This window comes from Schistocerca gregaria, chromosome X (assembly GCF_023897955.1).
Source record: "Schistocerca gregaria isolate iqSchGreg1 chromosome X, iqSchGreg1.2, whole genome shotgun sequence".
NCBI lineage: Eukaryota > Metazoa > Arthropoda > Insecta > Orthoptera > Acrididae > Schistocerca > Schistocerca gregaria.
The window spans coordinates 277,966,797-277,987,766 of NC_064931.1; the positions used below are offsets into that span (position 1 = coordinate 277,966,797).

Sequence of the window (20,970 nt, forward strand, 5' to 3'; positions counted from 1 at the left end):
ATTAATTTTATATGATCATTCCACTTCAAATCGTTCCGCACGCATACTCCCAGATATTTTACAGAAGTAACTGCTACCAGTGTTTGTTCCGCTATCATATAATCATACAATAAAGGATCCTTCTTTCTATGTATTCGCAATACATTACATTTGTCTATGTTAAGGGTCAGTTGCCACTCCCTGCACCAAGTGCCTATCCGCTGCAGATCTTCCTGCATTTCGCTACAATTTTCTAATGCTGCAACTTCTCTGTATACTACAGCATCATCCGCGAAAAGCCGCATGGAACTTCCGACACTATCTACTAGGTCATGTTGTCTTGCCGTGTTGTCTTGCTTCAGTGTTCACTGTATACACGTTTCAGTGTAAGATATTTTTTTCCAAACAGATCACAGACATTTCTTTTTATCGAAGTAATATCAGAGTGAAGTGGGGCAGCTGTAGGATATGTTCAATGTAAGGGAAAAGACAATTTCTTTTAAAAATGTATTCTTTACTTAATAAACTTTCTGGCAGAATATTTACAAGGAAGTACAATTCAAAAGAAAAGAAAATGTTTGATTGCTTTGCAGATGATTTTCAGATCACCTAAAGTGCTGTTCCTCTCAGTGGTTGGATTCGATATCTCAGTCATGACATCACATTTAGAATAGGGGAGTACACAAACTTGTCTAGAAAATTACAGCTTTGTACTGAAGATCAGGATTGAGATGCAATGGCATATTCATAACAAACAGTCAACGCTACACTCGTGTATATATGTAAATCCAGATAAGAACAGCGGGGCACACTTGCGAGGACAGTATTCGTCTTTATTGTCTTCTGTTTGCCATCACTGTTCGCCTCACGTTGCGAATGCGCGGGAAATATCTCGTTCACTCGCGGACCGAAAGTGTGACTTCCTTTCCGGAGTGATGGCACAGCCCTTCACACTCAGCGTCTGTAGTGTGGTAGATGGATATCTGGAAAGTAGAAAGAAATTTATTAGAAACCTCGTGTGACTCTAGCAAGCAGTCTGCCAACGTAATTTCTTCTGTTGATTACAGATTGGGAACGTGTCAGTTAGATAGTTAGATGGAAATGGTTAAGAATATGTCACCAACACTGTTTCTCCTAAATTAAATATAGTCTGCAGCAGTGTTATAAACATCAAACTGAACAAATAATGTAAAATACGTATTTATTAATGGCAGTTTCGTATCAAGCAATGTTTTCAACTAATTTTGAGAATGACATTGTCCCATTGGCGCCTATTATTGACGGCCCATTGCTGAAAAGCGTACACGGAGCCTGTGCATGGCATTGCGAGTCCTCACAACCGGAGTAGTCACAGTCTAGCGTTGCTTTCTTTAAACTCTACTTGGTCACAAATATCAGACAATTTTCGATATCGTCTTATGTTTGGAATGTGGGTGTTATCTCTGGTCTGAATGATTTTTCTGGTATAATAACTTAGCCAAAGGTGCCATGGTAATTTTTTTCTATTCAGCAACTGCTTTAGTGACATTTTGTATGTAAGGTATCACAACAGCGTAAGAACAGAGACCAGTACGCTCTGACTTGAAAAAAAATTATACATTGAAGTCTCCTCTGTTGCGAAATGTATTTATTTTTACGATCGCGATTTCAGCCTATTACGCCAATTTCAAGCGATAGCTCACTATGTAGTGCATCAATACATCGTTCCTTTGAAGAAAACATTGTCATCGTGCTAATCATGTTTATTTATTACACATGTATAATATGACAGGAGTCTTCGTCATTTGTATAAAATTTGTCAGGTACTACATCTGGTGGACGTACGGTGTAAATTATGTGCTCAGATGACTTGGGTTCGATATTTATTCATTCATTTATTTATTTGTCGTCATTTACAAACGACCTGCAACCTTGTTACTAAGACAGTTTGTACTTTCACAACACGAAACTTTACATGTACAGAATGTGAAACATATTTATTGTTTCTTATTTTTAATAAGGATTGATGGCATTGCAACTTTAAATACTTATAGACTCAAAAGCAATTAAGAAACGAAAATCTTAAAATTAACTATTTATGAATAGAAGAGGAATTTATGAAGAGAGAGAATAGGTTATAACATTTATAACTTTAAGACATTTTATAAATTAGGGAAAAATTTCTAAAATAAACAAGATTCTTGCATTTAAGATGGATAGATAAAAGATAATAAACATTTATGAAATTATCAAAATTTTAGAAAATACTATTACAAAGGATAATTTTTTTAGTATAAAAACAGAAGATAGGAAAGATGATAGTGGAAAAATGTCCCTTCAACAAGTGGGTATGACGGTGAGTGTCTTGGAATTGTCTACATCTACATCTACATCTACATCCATACTCCGCAAGCCACCTGACGGTGTGTGGCGGAGGGTACCCTGAGTACCTCTATCGGTTCTCCCTTCTATTCCAGTCTCGTATTGTACGTGGAAAGAAGGATTGTCGGTATGCTTCTGTGTGGGCTCTAATCTCTCTGATTTTATCCTCATGGTCTCTTCGCGAGATATACGTAGGAGGGAGCAATATACTGCTTGACTCTTCGGTGAAGGTATGTTCTCGAAACTTTAACAAAAGCCCGTACCGAGCTACTGAGCGTCTCTCCTGCAGAGTCTTCCACTGGAGTTTATCTATCATCTCCGTAACGCTTTCGCAATTACTAAATGATCCTGTAACGAAGCGCGCTGCTCTCCGTTGGATCTTCTCTATCTCTTCTATCAACCCTACCTGGTGCGGATCCCACACTGCTGAGCAGTATTCAAGCATTGGGCGAACAAGCGTACTGTAACCTACTTCCTTTGTTGTCGGATTGCATTTCCTTAGGATTCTTCCAATGAATCTCAGTCTGGCATCTGCTTTACCGACGATCATCTTTAGATGATCATTCCATTTTAAATCACTCCTAATGAGTACTCCCAGATAATTTATGGAATTAACTGCTTCCAGTTGCTGACCTGCTATTTTGTAGCTAAATGAGAAGGGACCTATCTTTCTATGTATTCGCATCACATTACACTTGTCTACATTGAGATTCAATTGCCATTCCGTGCACCATGCGTCAATTCGCTGCAGATCCTCCTGCATTTCAGTACAATTTTCCATTGTTGCAACCTCTCGATACACCACAGCATCATCTGCAAAAAGCCTCAGTGAACTTCCGATGTCATCCACCAGGTCATTTATGTATATTGTGAATAGCAACGGTCCTATGACACTCCCCTGCGGCACACCTGAAATCACTCTTACTTCGGAAGACTTCTCTCCATTGAGAATGACATGCTGCGTTCTGTTATCTAGGAACTCCTCAATCCAATCACACAATTGATCTGATAGTCCGTATGCTCTTACTTTGTTCATTAAACGACTGTGGGGAACTGTGTCAAACGCCTTGCGGAAGTCAAGAAACACGGCATCTACCTGTGAACCCGTGTCTAAGGCCCTCTGAGTCTCGTGGACGAATAGCGCGAGCTGGGTTTCACACGACCGTCTTTTTCGAAACCCATGCTGATTCCTACAGAGTAGATTTCTAGTCTCCAGAAAAGTCATTATACTCGAACATAATACGTGTTCCAAAATTCTACAACTGATCGACGTTAGAGATATAGGTCTATAGTTCTGCACATCTGTTCGACGTCCCTTCTTGAAAACGGGGATGACCTGTGCCCTTTTCCAATCCTTTGGAACGCTTCGCTCTTCTAGAGACCTACGGTACACAGCTGCAAGAAGGGGGGCAAGTTCCTTCGCGTACTCTGTGTAAAATCGAACTGGTATTCCATCAGGACCAGCGGCCTTTCCTCTTTTGAGCGATTTTAATTGTTTCTCTATCCCTCTGTCGTCTACTTCGATATCTACCATTTTGTCAGCTGTGCGACAATCTAGAGAAGGAAGCACAGTGCAGTTTTCCTCTGTGAAACAGCTTTGGAAGAAGACATTTAGTAATTCGGCCTTTAGTCTGTCATCCTCTGTTTCAGTACCATTTTGGTCACAGAGTGTCTGGACATTTTGTTTTGATCCACCTACCGCTTTGACATAGGACCAAAATTTCTTAGGATTTTCTGCCAAGTCAGTACATAGAACTTTACTTTCGAATTCATTGAAAGCCTCTCGCATAGCCCTCCTCACACTGCATTTCGCTTCGCGTAATTTTTGTTTGTCTGCAAGGCTTTGGCTATGTTTATGTTTGCTGTGAAGTTCCCTTTGCTTCCGCAGCAGTTTTCTAACTCGGTTGTTGTACCACGGTGGCTCTTTCCCATCTCTTACGATCTTGCTTGGCACATACTCATCTAACGCATATTGTATCATGGTTTTGAACTTTGTCCACTGATCCTCAACACTGTCTGTACTTGAGACAAAACTTTTGTGTTGAGCCACCAAGTACTCTGAAATCTGCTTTTTGTCACTTTTGCTAAACAGAAAAATCTTCCTACCTTTTTTAATATTTCTATTTACGGCTGAAATCATCGATGCAGTATCCGCTTTATGATCGCTGATTCCCTGTTGTGCATTAACTGATTCAAATAGTTCGGGTCTGTTTGTCACCAGAAAGTCTAATATGTTATCGCCACGAGTCGGTTTTCTGTTTAACTGCTCAAGGTAGTTTTCAGATAAAGCACTTAAAAATATTTCACTGGATTCTTTGCCCCTGCCACCCGTTATGAACGTTTGAGTCTCCCAGTCTATATCCGGCAAATTAAAATCTCCACCCAGAACTATAACATGGTGGGGAAATCTACTCGAAATATTTTCCAAATTATTCTTCAGGTGTTGAGCCACAACAGCTGCTGAGCCCGGGGGCCTATAGAGACATCCAATTACCATGTCTGAGCCTGCTTTAACCGTGACCTTCACCCAAATCATTTCACAATTCGAATCTCCGTCAATTTCCTTCGATACTATTGCACTTCTTATCGCTATAAACACGCCTCCCCCTTCACTGTCCAGCCTATCTCTGCGGTATACATTCCAATCCGAGTTTAGGATTTCATTACTGTTTACGTCTGGTTTCTGCCAACTTTCTGTTCCTAGTACTATATGGGCGTTGTGACCGTTTATTAATGAGAGCAGTTCTGGGACCTTTCTATAGACGCTCCTGCAGTTTACTATAAGCACATTAATATTGTTATTCCTTGTTGCATTTTGCCTACTCCTGCCTTGCCGCGTCTCAGGAGGCGTCTTGTCGGGCCTAGGGAGGGAATTCTCTAACCTAAAAAAACCCCATGTGCACTCCACACGTACTCCGCTACCCTCGTAGCCGCTTCCAGCGTGTAGTGCACGCCTGACCTATTCAGGGGGACCCTACATTTCTCCACCCGATAGCGGAGGTCGAGAAATTTGCACCCCAACTCTCCGCAGAATCGTCTGAGCCTCTGGTTTAAGCCTTCCACTCGGCTCCAAACCAGAGGACCGCGATCGGTTCTGGGAACGATACTACAAATAGTTAGCTCTGCTTCCACCCCGCGAGCGAGGCTTTCCGCCTTCACCAACTCCGCCAACCGCCAGTACGAACTGAGGATGACCTCTGAACCCAGACGGCAGGAGTCATTGGTGCCGACATGAGCAACAATTTGCAGTCGGGTGCACCCAGTGCTCTCTATCGCCGCCGGTAGGGCCTCCTCCACATCTCGGATGAGACCCCCAGGCAAGCAGACAGAGTAAACACTGGCCTTCTTCCCCGACCTTTCCGCTATTTCCCTAAGGGGAGCTCCCAATAACTAATAAACCCCTCCCCCCGTGTGCGTGCTCGGACCTTGCTGAAGGTGCAGCCACATGTCCACTCACAGGCAGAGCGGGCGATGCCACACGGCCAGCCTCCACATTGACCTTCCGCCTCGTGCGCCGCGAACGCCGCTGAACCCGCCACTCCCCTTGGGGAGAGGGTGGCCCAACCGCGCCCGGTACCCGCGAAGATGTCTCGACAGCAGGGACAGTGGGTGAAGCATGTAACACCTGGGGTGTACCTTGCGACGCACCAGACTCCCCACTGCTGCTACACTCCGAGGCAGCAGCCTGAAGACGGCTGACCGCGGCCATTAACACGCTCAGCTGTTCGCGAAGAGTGGCCAGCTCCTCCTGCGTCCGTCCATCGAACCACCGACCGCCAATCACAGCTCTTCATCTGAATCTAACATCTACTCTAGATTTCCTAATAACTAAACCTTAACTTCTAATTTTTTGGCTATCGTGTTGTTTATTTAGGGTATTTCTTCTAGCTGGGACCTATTGTTAGCATACACTTCATTTGTCGTTATTGGTCTCTCCAGCAATTGCAGGAGGAGTTCGGTAGTGATGTCCCAAAAGATTGGGCCACAGATCGGCCCTGGGGGGCAGCCTTTTGTAATTCGTTTGATTACTTTTCGGCCGTCCATCTGCCATTCGACCACACTGCTCTTTGCTCTTACAGTAGTCTAGTAGACTGTTCTACGGTGTTTTGGGTACCACCAGTTGCCTCAGTCTCTTGAACATTACGGGCCACCAGAGATTATCAAAGGCACCTGCAATGTCGATCATAACTGCCATTGCACACTTAGCCTTGGTGTTGTTGGTATCATCAATCGACTTTACCTCTCTGAAGCCGAATTGGTGTTGGCTTAGGCCATGAATAGCTTTGTTCGCCAGTAAACGCCTGCACAGCACCTTTTCCTGGACCTTGGCAAGTGTATTTATAATACATATAGGCCTATATGACTCGGGATCTGATGGATCCCTGCCAGCTGCCTTCTTTATTATGACTGCCTTGGAGACCTTCCAAATTGCAGGCACACGACTCGTCCATAGAGCGTCGTTTAGCAGAGTTGTAAGGAGTGGGGTGATCTGTGGTATTATCTGTTTTAATACATCTGTATGAATCCCGTCAAGTCCAGGTACTTCCTTGTTTTTGAACGCTGAGATCGCCACCTCTACCTGCGCAAAAGGTCAGGTGACTGTGGCTATGTTGTATGGTGCGTCCATTTCCTTTCGCAATGTTGCTTGTTGGTGTGTGTCAGTGTTGGACTCGATGGCAATTATTACATGAAATGCTACATTCTTTTATACAAATGACGAAGACTACCGTCTTACTACACACATGGAACGTATAAACATGGCTGACAAGAGGAAAGTGTCCTCTTAACGGGAACGACGCATCGACGAACTTCATTGTGACCTATTACTTAAAATTAGCATAATAGGTCGAAATCGCCAACGTTGTGAATAAATACATTAAATTATAGTCGATAAGGAAAATGTTGTCCTCTCTAAGACACAGTCATTAGTATTAGCAGTTGAAATCAATCATAATCACCAACATATTGTGCTCCGGCACTAGTGCAAAGGCTGAGAAAGACCTCACGGAACTCAACAAAGTACCATTCTATATTCCTAACATATCTGCTCATGACTCGGAGAGAAATCCTCGATTCGAATATACTGAAACTGAGAAAAAGTTTTTGCGTACAGTAATCCATTTCTGTTCCACCCTAATGAATTAACAATGACAAATTCCAATCAAGAGATTTATGTATGTCATTCTGAAAGCAATGGATCAACGTAACTCAAAGTAGATCGCGTTCCTTTATTTTCTATGACCAAAAAATCCATAAACACACTACGACAGCCAAAGAAAATACGTTCCTGAAAAATATGTGGTAGGATTTTTATTCTGCCGAGTATTTATTAAATGGTAGAACGCTGAAAGTTTTCTTCCTCAGACAGCGATCATGAAGCATGGACATCAGGCAGAGTGCAGCGTTTCGCTCGCCATAGATCTCGGAGGGCCGGCCAGCTCACTCCTACTTTAGGATCGGCTCACCCACTCATTACCGAGGCGCACACTCAATCATCACCAATGACAACAGTTGTGTTAAGTGCAACCAACAATCCCAAAAACGTCCAGAGGTACCTTTGGTTGCTGCCTGCAGATTCATAATTGAGAAAGAGATTGAGGGACTAGTTTAACCTTGATTAGATCGTAATATCGATTAAGGAGTAGAAACTGCTTTAAATATCCAACAGTGTACAGCTGTGCACGTGAGTATAAGAGTGCGGATTATCTACAATTAGAGCTCCGTTCGATATGCGCATTTGATATGTAAAAACAATGATGACGGATATGTTTGAAACTAACACATGTACATAGAATAATGCCTATTTTTACTACGAAACTAATAGTAGAGGTTATTTGGGTCATAGAGGATTTTCTTATAGGTTTATAGACACGGCCTAAATAGTTCACGAGTTACCGTCACTGAACGCCACGAGCGATTCAAAAAATGTTTAAATGTGTGTGAACTCTTATGGGATTAAACTGATAAGGTCATCAGTGCCTAAGCTTACACACTACTTAACCTAAATTATCCTAAGGACAAACACACACCCATGCCCGAGGGAGGACTCGAATGTCCGCCGGGACCAGCCGCACAGCCACGAGCGATGCCTGGTCTAGCGGTAGCACAGTATTTGTTCCTGTCCTGCTTCATGTTAGTTCAAAATGATGATCGTTAGCTGCTATACTCACTTCTAGTCTTGCACTCTATGATCGCTGCACATAGCTCAGCATCGGAGACGAAATGTACTTACAGGCTGACCTAATCCCATATATCACAGTCGGTATGAACAACAGCATTTATCTATACTATATGAAAGGATGTGGTTGTGTCAGGTCGGGCAGTCAGACTGGATAATTTACTGCTCCTTTTCACCTTATCTAGAGTTGGGGAAACATTGATTCAGTTCTATGAGCTGTGCTTTTACATGTCCTTTGTTGCCTGTAACAGAGATTCCACCAGCATTAGTAAAAGTCACAGTTCTAGTACGTCGATAGAGGGGTTGGCATTCAGAGAGACTTGTTTGAAAAACGGTGTACGATATTAATTACCACAATTTCACTCCATATCTATATCCTCATTGACAAATGGTTCAAATGGCTCTGAGCTCTATGGGACTTAACATCTGAGGTCATCAGTCCCCTAGACTTAGAACTACTTAAACCTAACCAACCTAAGGACATCACACACATCCGTGCCCGAGGCAGGGTCCGAACCTGCGACCGTAGCAGCAGCGCGGTTCCGGACTGAAGCTCCTAGAACCGCTCGGCCGCAACGGCCGGCACACTCATGGACAATGACGCTTCATTTTCAGAAGTCATGGCGACTGTTTAGTGTTAGGCATAGATACAACGCTGCTTTGGGTTTGAATGATGCTGTTAACGCCCTTAGTGCCATGAATAAATTTCATTAACTAATGGTACTACAACTATGCAACAAACTCCGTTCTTATTCAAATTACGTCTACTACAACTTCGGAATAAAATTTATCCATGTTCTATTCGGCGTCATTAAACGCTATTTGCAGAATTTTTGGAATCACTATGTAGGTTAACTTCGTGAGCTCCTATGGCTACTTCATGTATGTAAATCGCCTGATTTTTCGAAATGTATCGGCATCTGAGTACTGGACTAAGTATTCATAATTTTTACCGGCGGATCACGCGAGTACTTGGAAGAAGAACTGTGAGGGAATACGAAATGAATCAGCCTCGTAATTGCAGTTCTAAATAAAGTAAACATATCGCCTCAGTTATTCCGTAAAACACAATAAAGTTACAAGTCACCTACGAAAGAGAATAATTACAGAATTATTTTGCTATCTGTCCTGATGTATACTAAGGAGCCAAAAAATTATGAACAACTGACTGATAGCGCGTTCTATACCTTTGGAATTGGAAAGTCTTTGGTATGATTCTGGCAATATGTGCCATCACATGTCTATGTACAGGTCATACAATTCCGTAAATTATGGACCAGTGCTTTGTGGGTGCCGAGCTGGCGTCCGATATCGTCCTTGATGCGTTCCAGCAGGTGAGCTCAGGCGAATTTACAGGCCAAGACATCAACGTGAGTTCACTATCATGTTCCTAAAACGATTATAACACGATTCGGGCCTTCTGAAAGGGACAGTTATCTTGTTGCAAGATGCCATCGCCGTCGGGGAAGTCATCAGTCACCAAGGGAGGCAGTTGACCCATGTTCACGCATTCCAAAGTTGAAATAATGCCTTTGATTACGACCACAGGTCCGATGGAAGCCCAGGTAAATGTACGCCATCGTATAATTCTGCTCCTATTGGCCTGCGTTCTTGCCGCAATGCATGTTTCGAGCAACTGTTCGCCTGGATGACGGCGTACTTGATGCGATTCATTCAACCAGGCGACACGTTTGCATTGATCCGCGGTCAGATCTCGATGATCCTGTGCTCTGTGCGTACATAACTGAAGACGTCGTTGGTGCAACATTACAACACGTAGGAGTTGTGTACTGCGGAGCCGGCCGTTCAACAATATGCGCTAAACGGTGTGCTCCAAAGCAGAAGCGCCTGCACCAGCATTTTACGCTGTCGCCAAATGCGTCACAGATCGCCGCGTACTCTGCTTTATAGAGCGGGCGAGGCTCCGACCTACAAGTTCTGTAATAAGGCCTGGACGTCCAACACCTTATCGCCTTCTCGTGGTCTGACTATCCTTCAACCACTTTCTGTGGATGCTTGCGACAGAAGCACGCGAACAGCCGACCTAGTTCGCCGTTTCCAACACTCTCTTCCCCAGGCGCCGGACCATAACAAACTGCCCTTTGTCCCAAGTCGCTTATGCCAGTGGATTTCCCTATGTGTGGCCCGTATTATCACTAGAAAGATTCTCCACGCGTCGCTGCTCCGGTTAGCTGCTTTCTTCACGGCGTCACGTGCCCGTGACTCCATCAGCGACATTCAGTATTGCAGTGAGCAGTGGTGATTAATGCTTTGACTCATCAGTGTACATGTAGGCGAGTAGAAATTCGTGTCAGGAGCTGCTCCATATGTACACAAACATGGAAAGTAGATGACCACAGAAATACTGGACATATTGAATTGGAATGTATGAAAGGAAAACATCGAGTCTCTTGAGGAAAAACGCTGCATAGATTTCAAAAAGTTATTTTCAGCTAAGAACATGGGAATAATCTTCAGTTCAGTGTCTATCCTTCGTGCAAGGAAAGCGCAAATGTGGGTTTTAGATTTTGATTTCAACCTCGCACAGGGGGATACACATAGGTATCATTCTTCATCAGTGAATGCGACGAGTTGTATTCTTTGCATGTAGTTCACAGTAAACGGATAGAATACAGCCACAAACCTAAAAGTTAACCCATTGACTTACTAATATTTTTCCCCATAGTTGACCCTATATCTACTATTTAAATTTACGAAAAGCAGAATATTTTGTCTTATACACTTTTCTCAAAATTATATAATCTTTTGATACGAATTCTTTATAAAACTTTCCTTACTATTTATCGAAGTAATGAGGAGTGAAGATAATACTGTTTTAGAAGTTTTTGTTCGTGTGGTATACCGAAAAAATACATGCATGTGAAAAGCCACTAGACATTTCTCACACTCGTACCGTGCATCACTTCTCTTCTTCCTTGCTTTGCGCACTACACAATTTCCGGAGGGTGTGTTCTTGATGGGAGTGTGAGAATAAACGTAACGAAACCTGAAAACGATTGCTTGTAACTCGCAAAATACCGAAAGGAGTCGAGTGTGTTATCATCAGTAAATAGGTCGATTTCTCAGATTTCCAATGGTATATGACATATCATGCCACCCATTAACACAGAAGCAGAAACACTAAGAATGAACTATAGCTGCTCGTTCCGTCTCACCGCCGACAATGCGATAATGGACTTGAAACGTACGACCGTTTGTGAGTTGGCTGTAAAAGTCAGTGGGTTAACTATAAAATGTTCTGTGTATTTTTGTTTTATGGTCTTCATTGGACCACTCCAGTCAGCTATACAAAGGTTTATATAGGTTGTTGTTTTTCAATTATACAAGACAGTTCATAGTAATTCAATAAGAAATTCAATAGTGCAATAGTTATTCAGGGATTGTTATAATTTATTATTATATGAAGGGTGTTTTTGTCTTCTGTCTACCCAACACTTTTTCATTCTTTCAGATATTTTCTTTTCATCTTCGTTCGAGATCACTCTTCCGGTAGCGCTTTTACTGGTCTTCGTTGGTAAGCGTGGTTTCTGTGTCTTGCAGTATTCCTGTTATGTCTGTTTTGTTTTTAAGTCATCTACTGTAATTTGGAGTTCTCTTATATCTTTCTTAATTTCTGTGATCCATTTAACGTTGCTCTTACTATTCCACAGTTTTTCTATTATTCCATTACTGATTCTGTTCTCTAGTGTTCTCATAAGATGTCCAAAGAATGAGATACGCTTCTTCCTGATCGTGCTCATTACTGATTCTATTTTCTTTCAGATTGCTTCATTTGAAGCTAATCTCCAATGTCCATTTACATCATACTGTTTATTTATGTATGTCCTAATTATTCTTTTTTCTATCTTTAGTATTTTGGCAATTTTTGCTATACTAGTTGTTTTGAAGATGGTTTCAGCTGAGTAAGTGATTTCTGGTTGTGTAATTGTTTTATAATGTTTTACTTGCATCTATGGATAGGCTTTTTTGTTGTATGTGGTTTTGATAATGTAATTTGCTTCGTTTAGTTTTTTGATTCTATATTGCCATGATGGTTTCTCATTTAGATTGTAAGGTACGATTTCACCTAAATATTTAAATTCATCAACAATTTCTATTTCTTGTTCTCCTATTGTAATTTTGTTTGCAGATGGTGGGTCACTTCGCATAATCGCTGTTTTTACAAATGATACTCTGAGGTCAATTTTCTGTGCTATTTCTTGCATAGATTTAATTTGGTGTCTGGTGTCTTGAACATTGTTGGCTGGAGAGCAAGATCATCAGCAAACCCCAAACAGTTCAAACTTATTATTTTTAGCACTTCCAATTCTTATGTCCTTTGGGTTATCCTTGTACCATTCTCTCATTACGTAGCCCAGGGTACAATTGAACAATAACAGTGACAGACAGTGACTTTATCTTAAGCCTCTTTTTATAAGGAATGGTTCAGAAATTTCTCCTCCAAACTTAACCTTCAATATGGCGTTGGTTAGAGTAAGTCCTATTAATTTAATTAGTTTTGGGTGGAGCACCTGATTCCAGGACTGAAGGTCTATGGAGGCAGTAACATGCATTCTTAAAATCAATAGATATTATTGCAAGAGGTTTGTTCTGTTTCATGTAGTGTGGTATGATTAATTTTAATCTAATGACCTGATCTGCAGTGCTTCTCCTTCGTCTGAAACCACCCTGGTATTCCTCTAACTCCTGTTCTAGTTGTTCCTTGATTCTTCCATATAGGATCGTGGATAAAATCTTGTATGTGCAGTCTAGGCGAGAGATTCATCTGTGACCGCCTGGATTGCTCTTATCCCCCTTCTTGTGTAGGGGGTGTATGATGGCCGTGGTTCAGTGTTCACGGAATTGTTCTGTTACCCAAATTTTTGTTAGAGCCTTGTGTAAGGATGTCTTGACTGTGTCACTTGAATATTTCCATATTTCAACTAAAACCCGATCTCCGCGTGCCTTAAATTTTTTTGTCTTTGAAGACTCTTTCTACTTCTTGTTGTACAACTTTAACCATGCTTGGGGGCTTTCTTCATGGGATTTGTAACATTCCGGAGTCCACCGTGCATGCTTTCTTCGTGGGCTCAAGGGAGCTAGATTATTGGCTTGTTTATTGAGACTTGGTACCATTTCGTCTAGATTATTTGTTATTTTTAATTAGCTGGTGTGTGTCATACCTCCTTCTTGTTTTTTTAGTTTTTCATTCTTTTTCTTTAACAGAGCCAATTTGATTTTAATTTTAACTAAGCAATGGTCTGAGCCTGTGTCTACTCATCTTAATACTTCAACATTGTATATTTCCTTACGAAAATTTTTGTGTATACGGACACCGTCTAGCTGCCACTCCCCCTTCCTCCAGTCTGAGTGTTTCAACGCTTTAAGTTTATTTGGCTTCCTCTTGTAGAATGTTGATTTAGATACAAGGTTGTGTTCTCTGCAGAGTTCTACAAGTCTTTGACCGTTCTTGTTTGTAGAGTTATGTGGACTTCATTTTCCAATTATATCTTTGTATTTCCTCCCGTTTCCCAACTCCCAACAAGATTTTTACTTTCCTTTCATTTATTCCGTTCACAGTTTCTTCGAAAAAGTCCCAAAATTTATCTACCTTTTCCTTTGTTTTTAGTGCAAACCATTTTCATTTGTACGGGTATGAGCATTTATAATTGTGTAGGTTTTGTTCATTGTTTTCAATATCAGAGTTGCAATTCTTGGTGATAATGTCTGAAAATCAGTTACTTAACCTGTTACTTTTATGTTCACTAAAAATCGTATTCCAAATTGGGGACATTGCTTCATAACTCTCTGTCCTGGTTTCCCATTATAAATTCTATATTCTTCTGATTCGAAAGGGTCCTCTACCGTGTTTCTCGTTCCTTGGAGCCCCGTTATTAATTTTTTTGTTTATTTATTCATATATAAAATTTTTGAGTTTTCCGGTCTCAAGTAGGGAGTTTATGTTGTGTGCCCTAGCTAATATGGTATTTGCTTAAACAACTTTACACATCGGTACCATATTTCTCTAACACAAAAATTACACGGCGATCTCATTATTTAACAGAGAAACAAACTTTTTTTACTACATCAGTGACACATGTGTACGTAATTACACTGTTGGATAACTTCACACTTACGAAATGGTATTTTATCAGTACTTTGTGAACTGTTCGTAAATTTTTAGGAACCATTGTGATACTATGAGAGCTTTGAATGATGTATTTGGTATGGGATCATGATTTTTAAAGTACGTTTGAGGCAGATGACACTTTTGACATGAGCAGAGAATTTTTTTAGGTTTTGAAATTATTGGAGGAAGCTACGACGATTTTGAGAGTTGACTGAGGTATTATGATATTATTACGATGACTATGTGTATTATGCTGCTAAGGTATGTTTATGATCAATAAGCTGATGCTATATAAGGAATTTGATTATGCTACTTATTTGTTATGATGAAATATTGAAGAAGTGTGACGAATATGTATATGTGTAATAAGGTAAGGAATAATGAGTAGTGGTTAGGGACTCTGGTTTGTTAAAAATGTGGTTGGAAACCAAGAATCGTACTTTAAGAGATGAAATGTATGTAAATGCGTGAATGTATTACAATGGCGACAGAACTTTTTTGGACACTGTTATATCAATAGGATTTTATTTTCTACACGTTTGTAACGCAAATTCTCAACCTGTGAAAATATTTTTACATGAGACTGTCACTGTAGCGGAAACTGCTGTCGTAAATATTTCGGTAAGAAAGGTAGGTGACCGTGACGTAATGCGTTGCGAGCGGCCAGGTGTGCCAGCCGCCTTGAGAAAAAGTCATTAGTGTGTGCCTGTCAGAGGCACAGATGGAGAAAAAAAAAAGAGGCCATTATCCTCGCTATTGACATTCCTTTGTAGAAAGCATCGCAAATACGACACGCTCAAACTTGAAAACATATGATTATACTGTGGAGCTCTTAATTGATGATATTTATTAAAATGCCTAATGAAACGACGAGAAACATTTCACGTCTATTGTCTTGCTAGTTGAAAGATTGTTTACTGCATTATGAAACGCCATAAGGCTGGTGAATGACGTTTCACGCCTTGCTTTGCCTATTTTGTTTAATACCTAGTTTCTAGCTGCACTGCAGCATTGGTTACTATAAAATTTAATGGATGTACTAATATAAATATTTTATGCCTACAGATCCAGTAAATAATAACTTTATGATGTGCTTAAAAAAAACGAAGGAGTTCAAAAAGACATTTCCCTTCACAGGAATTGCATACAGAATTTTCTTTTCAAGTACATGGTAATATTTTTTTTACAATAAGTTTTTGTGGTGCACCACTTTAATTATATAGACATTAAGATGTGAATATACATTTCCCTTATCTGCAGTGTTGTCTTTAGTGTAATATTTTTGCTGCTTGAGCTTTGTCATGTTTAGATATAAGTTATTGTATTTGTTGCTGCTGTTTGCCAGGCATAGTGCTACTAAATTTCACTTTGTATTACTCTGTTAAGCTAGTTTTACTACTGATTTATGTTTCTTGTTGCTGCACATTGGTTCATATCAGTTGTAATGTTGCATTGCTTGGTAATTTATATTTACTGTAGCTTGCTTTGCCAATTGCAATTTTTTTGTCATTGCTGTTTGTGTTAATTGTTTTGTGCTGCTGCATTGCGTCGTCCCTTACTTTAGCATCTGAGCTCAGTAGGTTTAACTTAGCTTAAGAGGGGGTAGACTATATAAGAAACTAACTATGAGGAATTGGAAGAAATGCATTGAGAAGCTATAAGAAAATGGTTTGGCCAAAAAAGTAGTGTACAGTGGAGAAAAATTATTTTTGAAAGAGAATGTGAACAGAATACAGAAAGCATGCTTGGATAGGATTTTTTTTTTTTTGGCTGGAGAAAATGTTGAAATAAGAGGGACGATCTATGGAATGAAGTTTTGAGTTGGACTGCAGTACCAAATGTTACCCTGAAAACAAACCCTCTCCTTTCCTTTTGTGTTATCCCACTATGTGTTTGTGTACTCTTGTGTGTTTACTTTCTTCCTGTCTCTGTGTACTGTTTCATAGAATTTTTTCTCTTCTAATACTAAGCTACATTCACTATGATGAGGAATACTGTTATCCTCAAATATAATTTGCATTAATAACATGTTATTTACTTCGTAAAGATGTTTATACATTATTCTGTTTTGTTCTAATGCTCATGTGTGAAGTTGATGTTTCGAAAGTTATTCTGATCTTTTATGTACGTAATTATGTCATAATTTCTGTAACACAGATGTATTTGTTATTTCGATTCTTTTGTAAAGCCTGTATTACAGCAAATGTTGTCTGTACTATTATGTTCTTTAATGATATATTTTGTACCTTTGTAATTGTATTCTTATGTTGTAAATTTATAACTGTATAGACACCAGTTCTCCAAATTAAGTTTCATTACACTGCACACATTTCTGTTGGTCATTGTATATAGACAATATGTGAGAAGTAGGGACTGATAGTGTTGGCATGTGTGTTAATAATTCAGCAAGGGACTGGACAACAGCATTGCTGGTTCTAAGGACATTTCAAACAAATTCTTTGTGAGTGGACAAGTGGTGGTTTCTGGACTTGCTATATTCTCTGCAAGACTCTTCGATGGTAATTGTGCACCTGCACGGTTGCAACAGATGGCTGCTGGCTGTCTCTACAAGGACTGTAGTGGGTCTACATCTTTGATGGCCCACCAATACCATTATTTCTACATGGACTACAGTGGGTCTGCATTTTTGATGGCCAACCAATACAATACTCTCTACAAGGACTACAGTGGGTCTGCTCTGTGATGACCTACCTACCAATATCCTTCAAAACTTCAACTGACTCTGCTGTGGGTTTGCTCTGTTGTGGCCCATTACCTGTGTGCATATCAAGAGTCAGCACTGTCTTTCCGTTGGAAGAACAACACTACTTCAAGATGGCACGGAAATCCACTACTTCTGTGTGCATTCTTTTTTACTACACAGACATTGAGAAAAAAAACACTGTAATTTTACTGTAATAAATGATCATGACTGTCTTTATGGACTGTGAGAAAATTTTAGCTTTTGACCAACATTGTATCGATTAGTGTGTGCATTTCATTTCTTTGTTACTGTAATTATGAAAAAAAATTTCAAATCTGTATTGGCCACTGCCCAAAACAATTTGTAAATTTTTTGTGGGGAGCATGGGGGCTATGTAAGTAGGCTGTTTAGGTTTTTTTATTGGTAACGCCGCCGCTACATAGCGCTCTGTATGAAAATCACTGGCTGTGCCGTGTGCAGTCTGTGGCTGGTTTGCATTGTTGTCTGCCATTGTAGTGTTGGACAGCGGCAGCTGGATGCTAACAGCGCATAGCGTTGCGCAGTTGGAGGTGAGCCGCCGCCAGTGGTGGACGTGGGGAGAGAGATGGCGGAGTTTTGAAATTTGTAAGACTGGATGTTATGAACTGATATATATATTATGACTATTAAGGTAAATACATTGTTTGTTCTCTATTAAAATCTTTCATTTGCTAACTATGCCTATCAGTAGTTAGTGCCTTCAGTAGTTTGAATCTTTTATTTAGCTGGCAGTAGTGGCGCTCGCTGTATTGCAGTAGCTTGACTAACGAAGGTTTTTGTGAGGTAAGTGATTTGTGAAACGTATAGGTTAATGTTAGTCAGGGCCATTCTTTCCTAGGGATTTTTGGAAGTCAGATTGCGTTGCGCTAAAAATATTGTGTGTCAGTTTAAGCACAGTCATGTACAATTTTTGAAGGGGACGTTTCACATTGTGTTCAAACCTTATAACCTCAAAGTAGATAGTATTGTGCTTTTTCTTTGAAGTATTAAATGAGGCAGATAACTGGCAATTTTTGTACGTAACTCATAATGTAAAACATATGAACACAAAATTAAATTTTTTGATGACGTCATGACGGAATCGGTACACAGTACTCATTTATTTCCGTTACTAGTGAGCATTTATTTATTTACGATTACCTTTTATTCTGTAGTAAATGCAGACTTGTTTTGTACTAGGTTTTTTTAAAAGTCACCCTATTTAAATTTCGATACTAAACCGTTTTACACTGCCTTCGCGCATCACACTTCGCTACAGCTACATTCGCTATCTGATCAAAAGTGTTCGGCCACTCCATGTAATGGGAAATTCTACACCTAAATCTACATCTACATCCATACTCCGCAAGCCACCTGAAGGTGTGTGGCGGAGGGTACCTTGAGTACCTCTATCGGTTCACGCTTCTATTCCAGTCTCGTATTGTTCGTGGAAAGAAGGAATTTTCGGTATGCCTCTGTGTGGGCTCTAATCTCTCTGCTTTTATCCTCATGGTCTCTTCGGGAGATATACGTAGTTGGGAGCAAGATACTGCTTGACTCCTCGGTGAAGGTATGTTCTCGAAACTTCAACAAAAGCCCTTGCCGAGCTGCTGAGCGTCTCTCTTGCAGAGTCTTCCACTGCAGTTTATGTATCATCTCCGTAACGCTTTCGCGATTACTAAATGATCTACATCTACATCTACATCCATACTCCGCAAGCCACCTGACGGTGTGTGGCGGAGGGTACCCTGAGTACCTCTATCGGTTCTCCCTTCTATTCCAGTCTCGTATTGTACGTGGAAAGAAGGATTGTCGGTATGCTTCTGTGTGGGCTCTAATCTCTCTGATTTTATCCTCATGGTCTCTTCGCGAGATATACGTAGGAGGGAGCAATATACTGCTTGACTCTTCGGTGAAGGTATGTTCTCGAAACTTTAACAAAAGCCCGTACCGAGCTACTGAGCGTCTCTCCTGCAGAGTCTTCCACTGGAGTTTATCTATCATCTCCGTAACGCTTTCGCAATTACTAAATGATCCTATAACGAAGCGCGCTGCTCTCCGTTGGATCTTCTCTCTCTCTTCTATCAACCCTATCTGGTACGGATCCCAGGCCGGTGAGCAGTATTCAAGCAGTGGGCGAACAAGTGCACTGTAACGTACTTCCTTTGTTTTCCGACTACATTTCCTTAGGATTCTTCCAATGAATCTCAGTCTGGCATCTGCTTTACCGACGATTAATTTTATATGGGCATTCCATTTTAAATCACTCCTAATGCCTACTCCCAGATAATTTATGGAATTAACTGCTTCCAGTTGCTGACCTGCTATTTTGTAGCTAAATGATAAAGAATCTTTATTTCTGTGTATTCGCAGCACATTACACTTGTCTACATTGAGATTCAATTGCCATTCCCTGCACCATGCGACAGTTCGTTGCAGATCCTCCTGTATTTCAGTACAATTTTCCATTCTTACAACCTCTCGATATACTACAGCTCATCCGCAATAAGCCTCAGTGAACTTCCGATGTTATCCACAAGGTCAGTTATATACATTGTGAATAGCAACGGTCCTATGACACTCCCCTGCGGCACACATGAAATCACTCATACTTCGGAAGACTTCTCTACATTGAGAATGACATGCTGCGTTCTGTTATCTAGGAACTCTTCAATCCAATCACACAGTTGGTCTGATAGTCCATATGCTCTTACTTTGTTCATTAAACGACTGTGGGGAACTGTATGAAACGCCTTGCGGAAGTCAAGAAACACGGCATCTACTTGGGAGCCCATGCCTATGCCCCTCTGAGTCTCGTGGACGAATAGCGCGAGCTGGTTTTCACACGATCGTCTTTTTCGAAACCCATGCTGATTCCTGCAGAGAAGATTTCCAGTCTCCAGAAAAGTCATTATACTCGAACATAATACGTGTTCCAAAATTCCACAACTGATCGGCGTTGGAGATATAGGTCTATAGTTCTGCACATCTGTTCGACGGCCCTTCTTGAAAACGGGAATGTCCTGTGCCCTTTTCCAATCTTTTGGAACGATTCGCCCTTCTAGAGACCTACGGTAAACCGCTGCAAGAAGGGGGGCAAGTTCCTTTGCGTTCTCTGTGTAAAATCGAACCGACCACTAGACATCACGATAGGCTGACCCGCCAGTAGAAAAGGAGGCGGGAAGTGTTGCGTTGGCAGCAGAGAAGCAATAACAGCAAAATGAATAAGCAGGAGCGCTCTCAGTGACTTCGAATGTGGAAGAGTCATTGGATGTCACCTGGGTGGGAAATCTGTCAGGGACATTTGAAACGTTCTAAAGCATCCAAAGACCCTGTCGGTGACGTCATTGTGAACTGGGAATACGAAGGAACAACCAAAGCCAGGCAGACCTCATGCACTGATGGATAGGTTCCAAAATTGTTCAAATGGCTCTGAGCACTATGGTACTTAAGATCTGAGGTCATCAGTCACCTAGAACTTAGAACTACTTAAACCTAACTAACCTAAGGACATCTCACACATCCATGCCTGAGGCAGGATTCGAACCTGTGACCGTAGCGGTCGCGCGGTTTCAAACTGAAGCGCCTAGAACCGATCGG

At 40.9% G+C, this 20,970-nt stretch overlaps 1 protein-coding gene across 2 annotated transcripts in view; it reads right to left on the bottom strand.

Moving 5' to 3' along the window:
- Window positions 1-472: 472 nt before the first annotated feature.
- The window catches only part of LOC126297696 (cyclin-dependent kinase 12-like), a 313,910-nt gene continuing 293,412 nt past the window's right edge, over window positions 473-20,970 (bottom strand). For both annotated transcript variants that reach the window (XM_049988818.1, XM_049988820.1), the window contains one exon: window positions 473-962. In XM_049988818.1, the coding sequence (XP_049844775.1) occupies window positions 845-962 (118 nt within the window). In that variant the 3' untranslated portion in view covers window positions 473-844. The remainder of the gene's footprint in view (window positions 963-20,970) is intronic.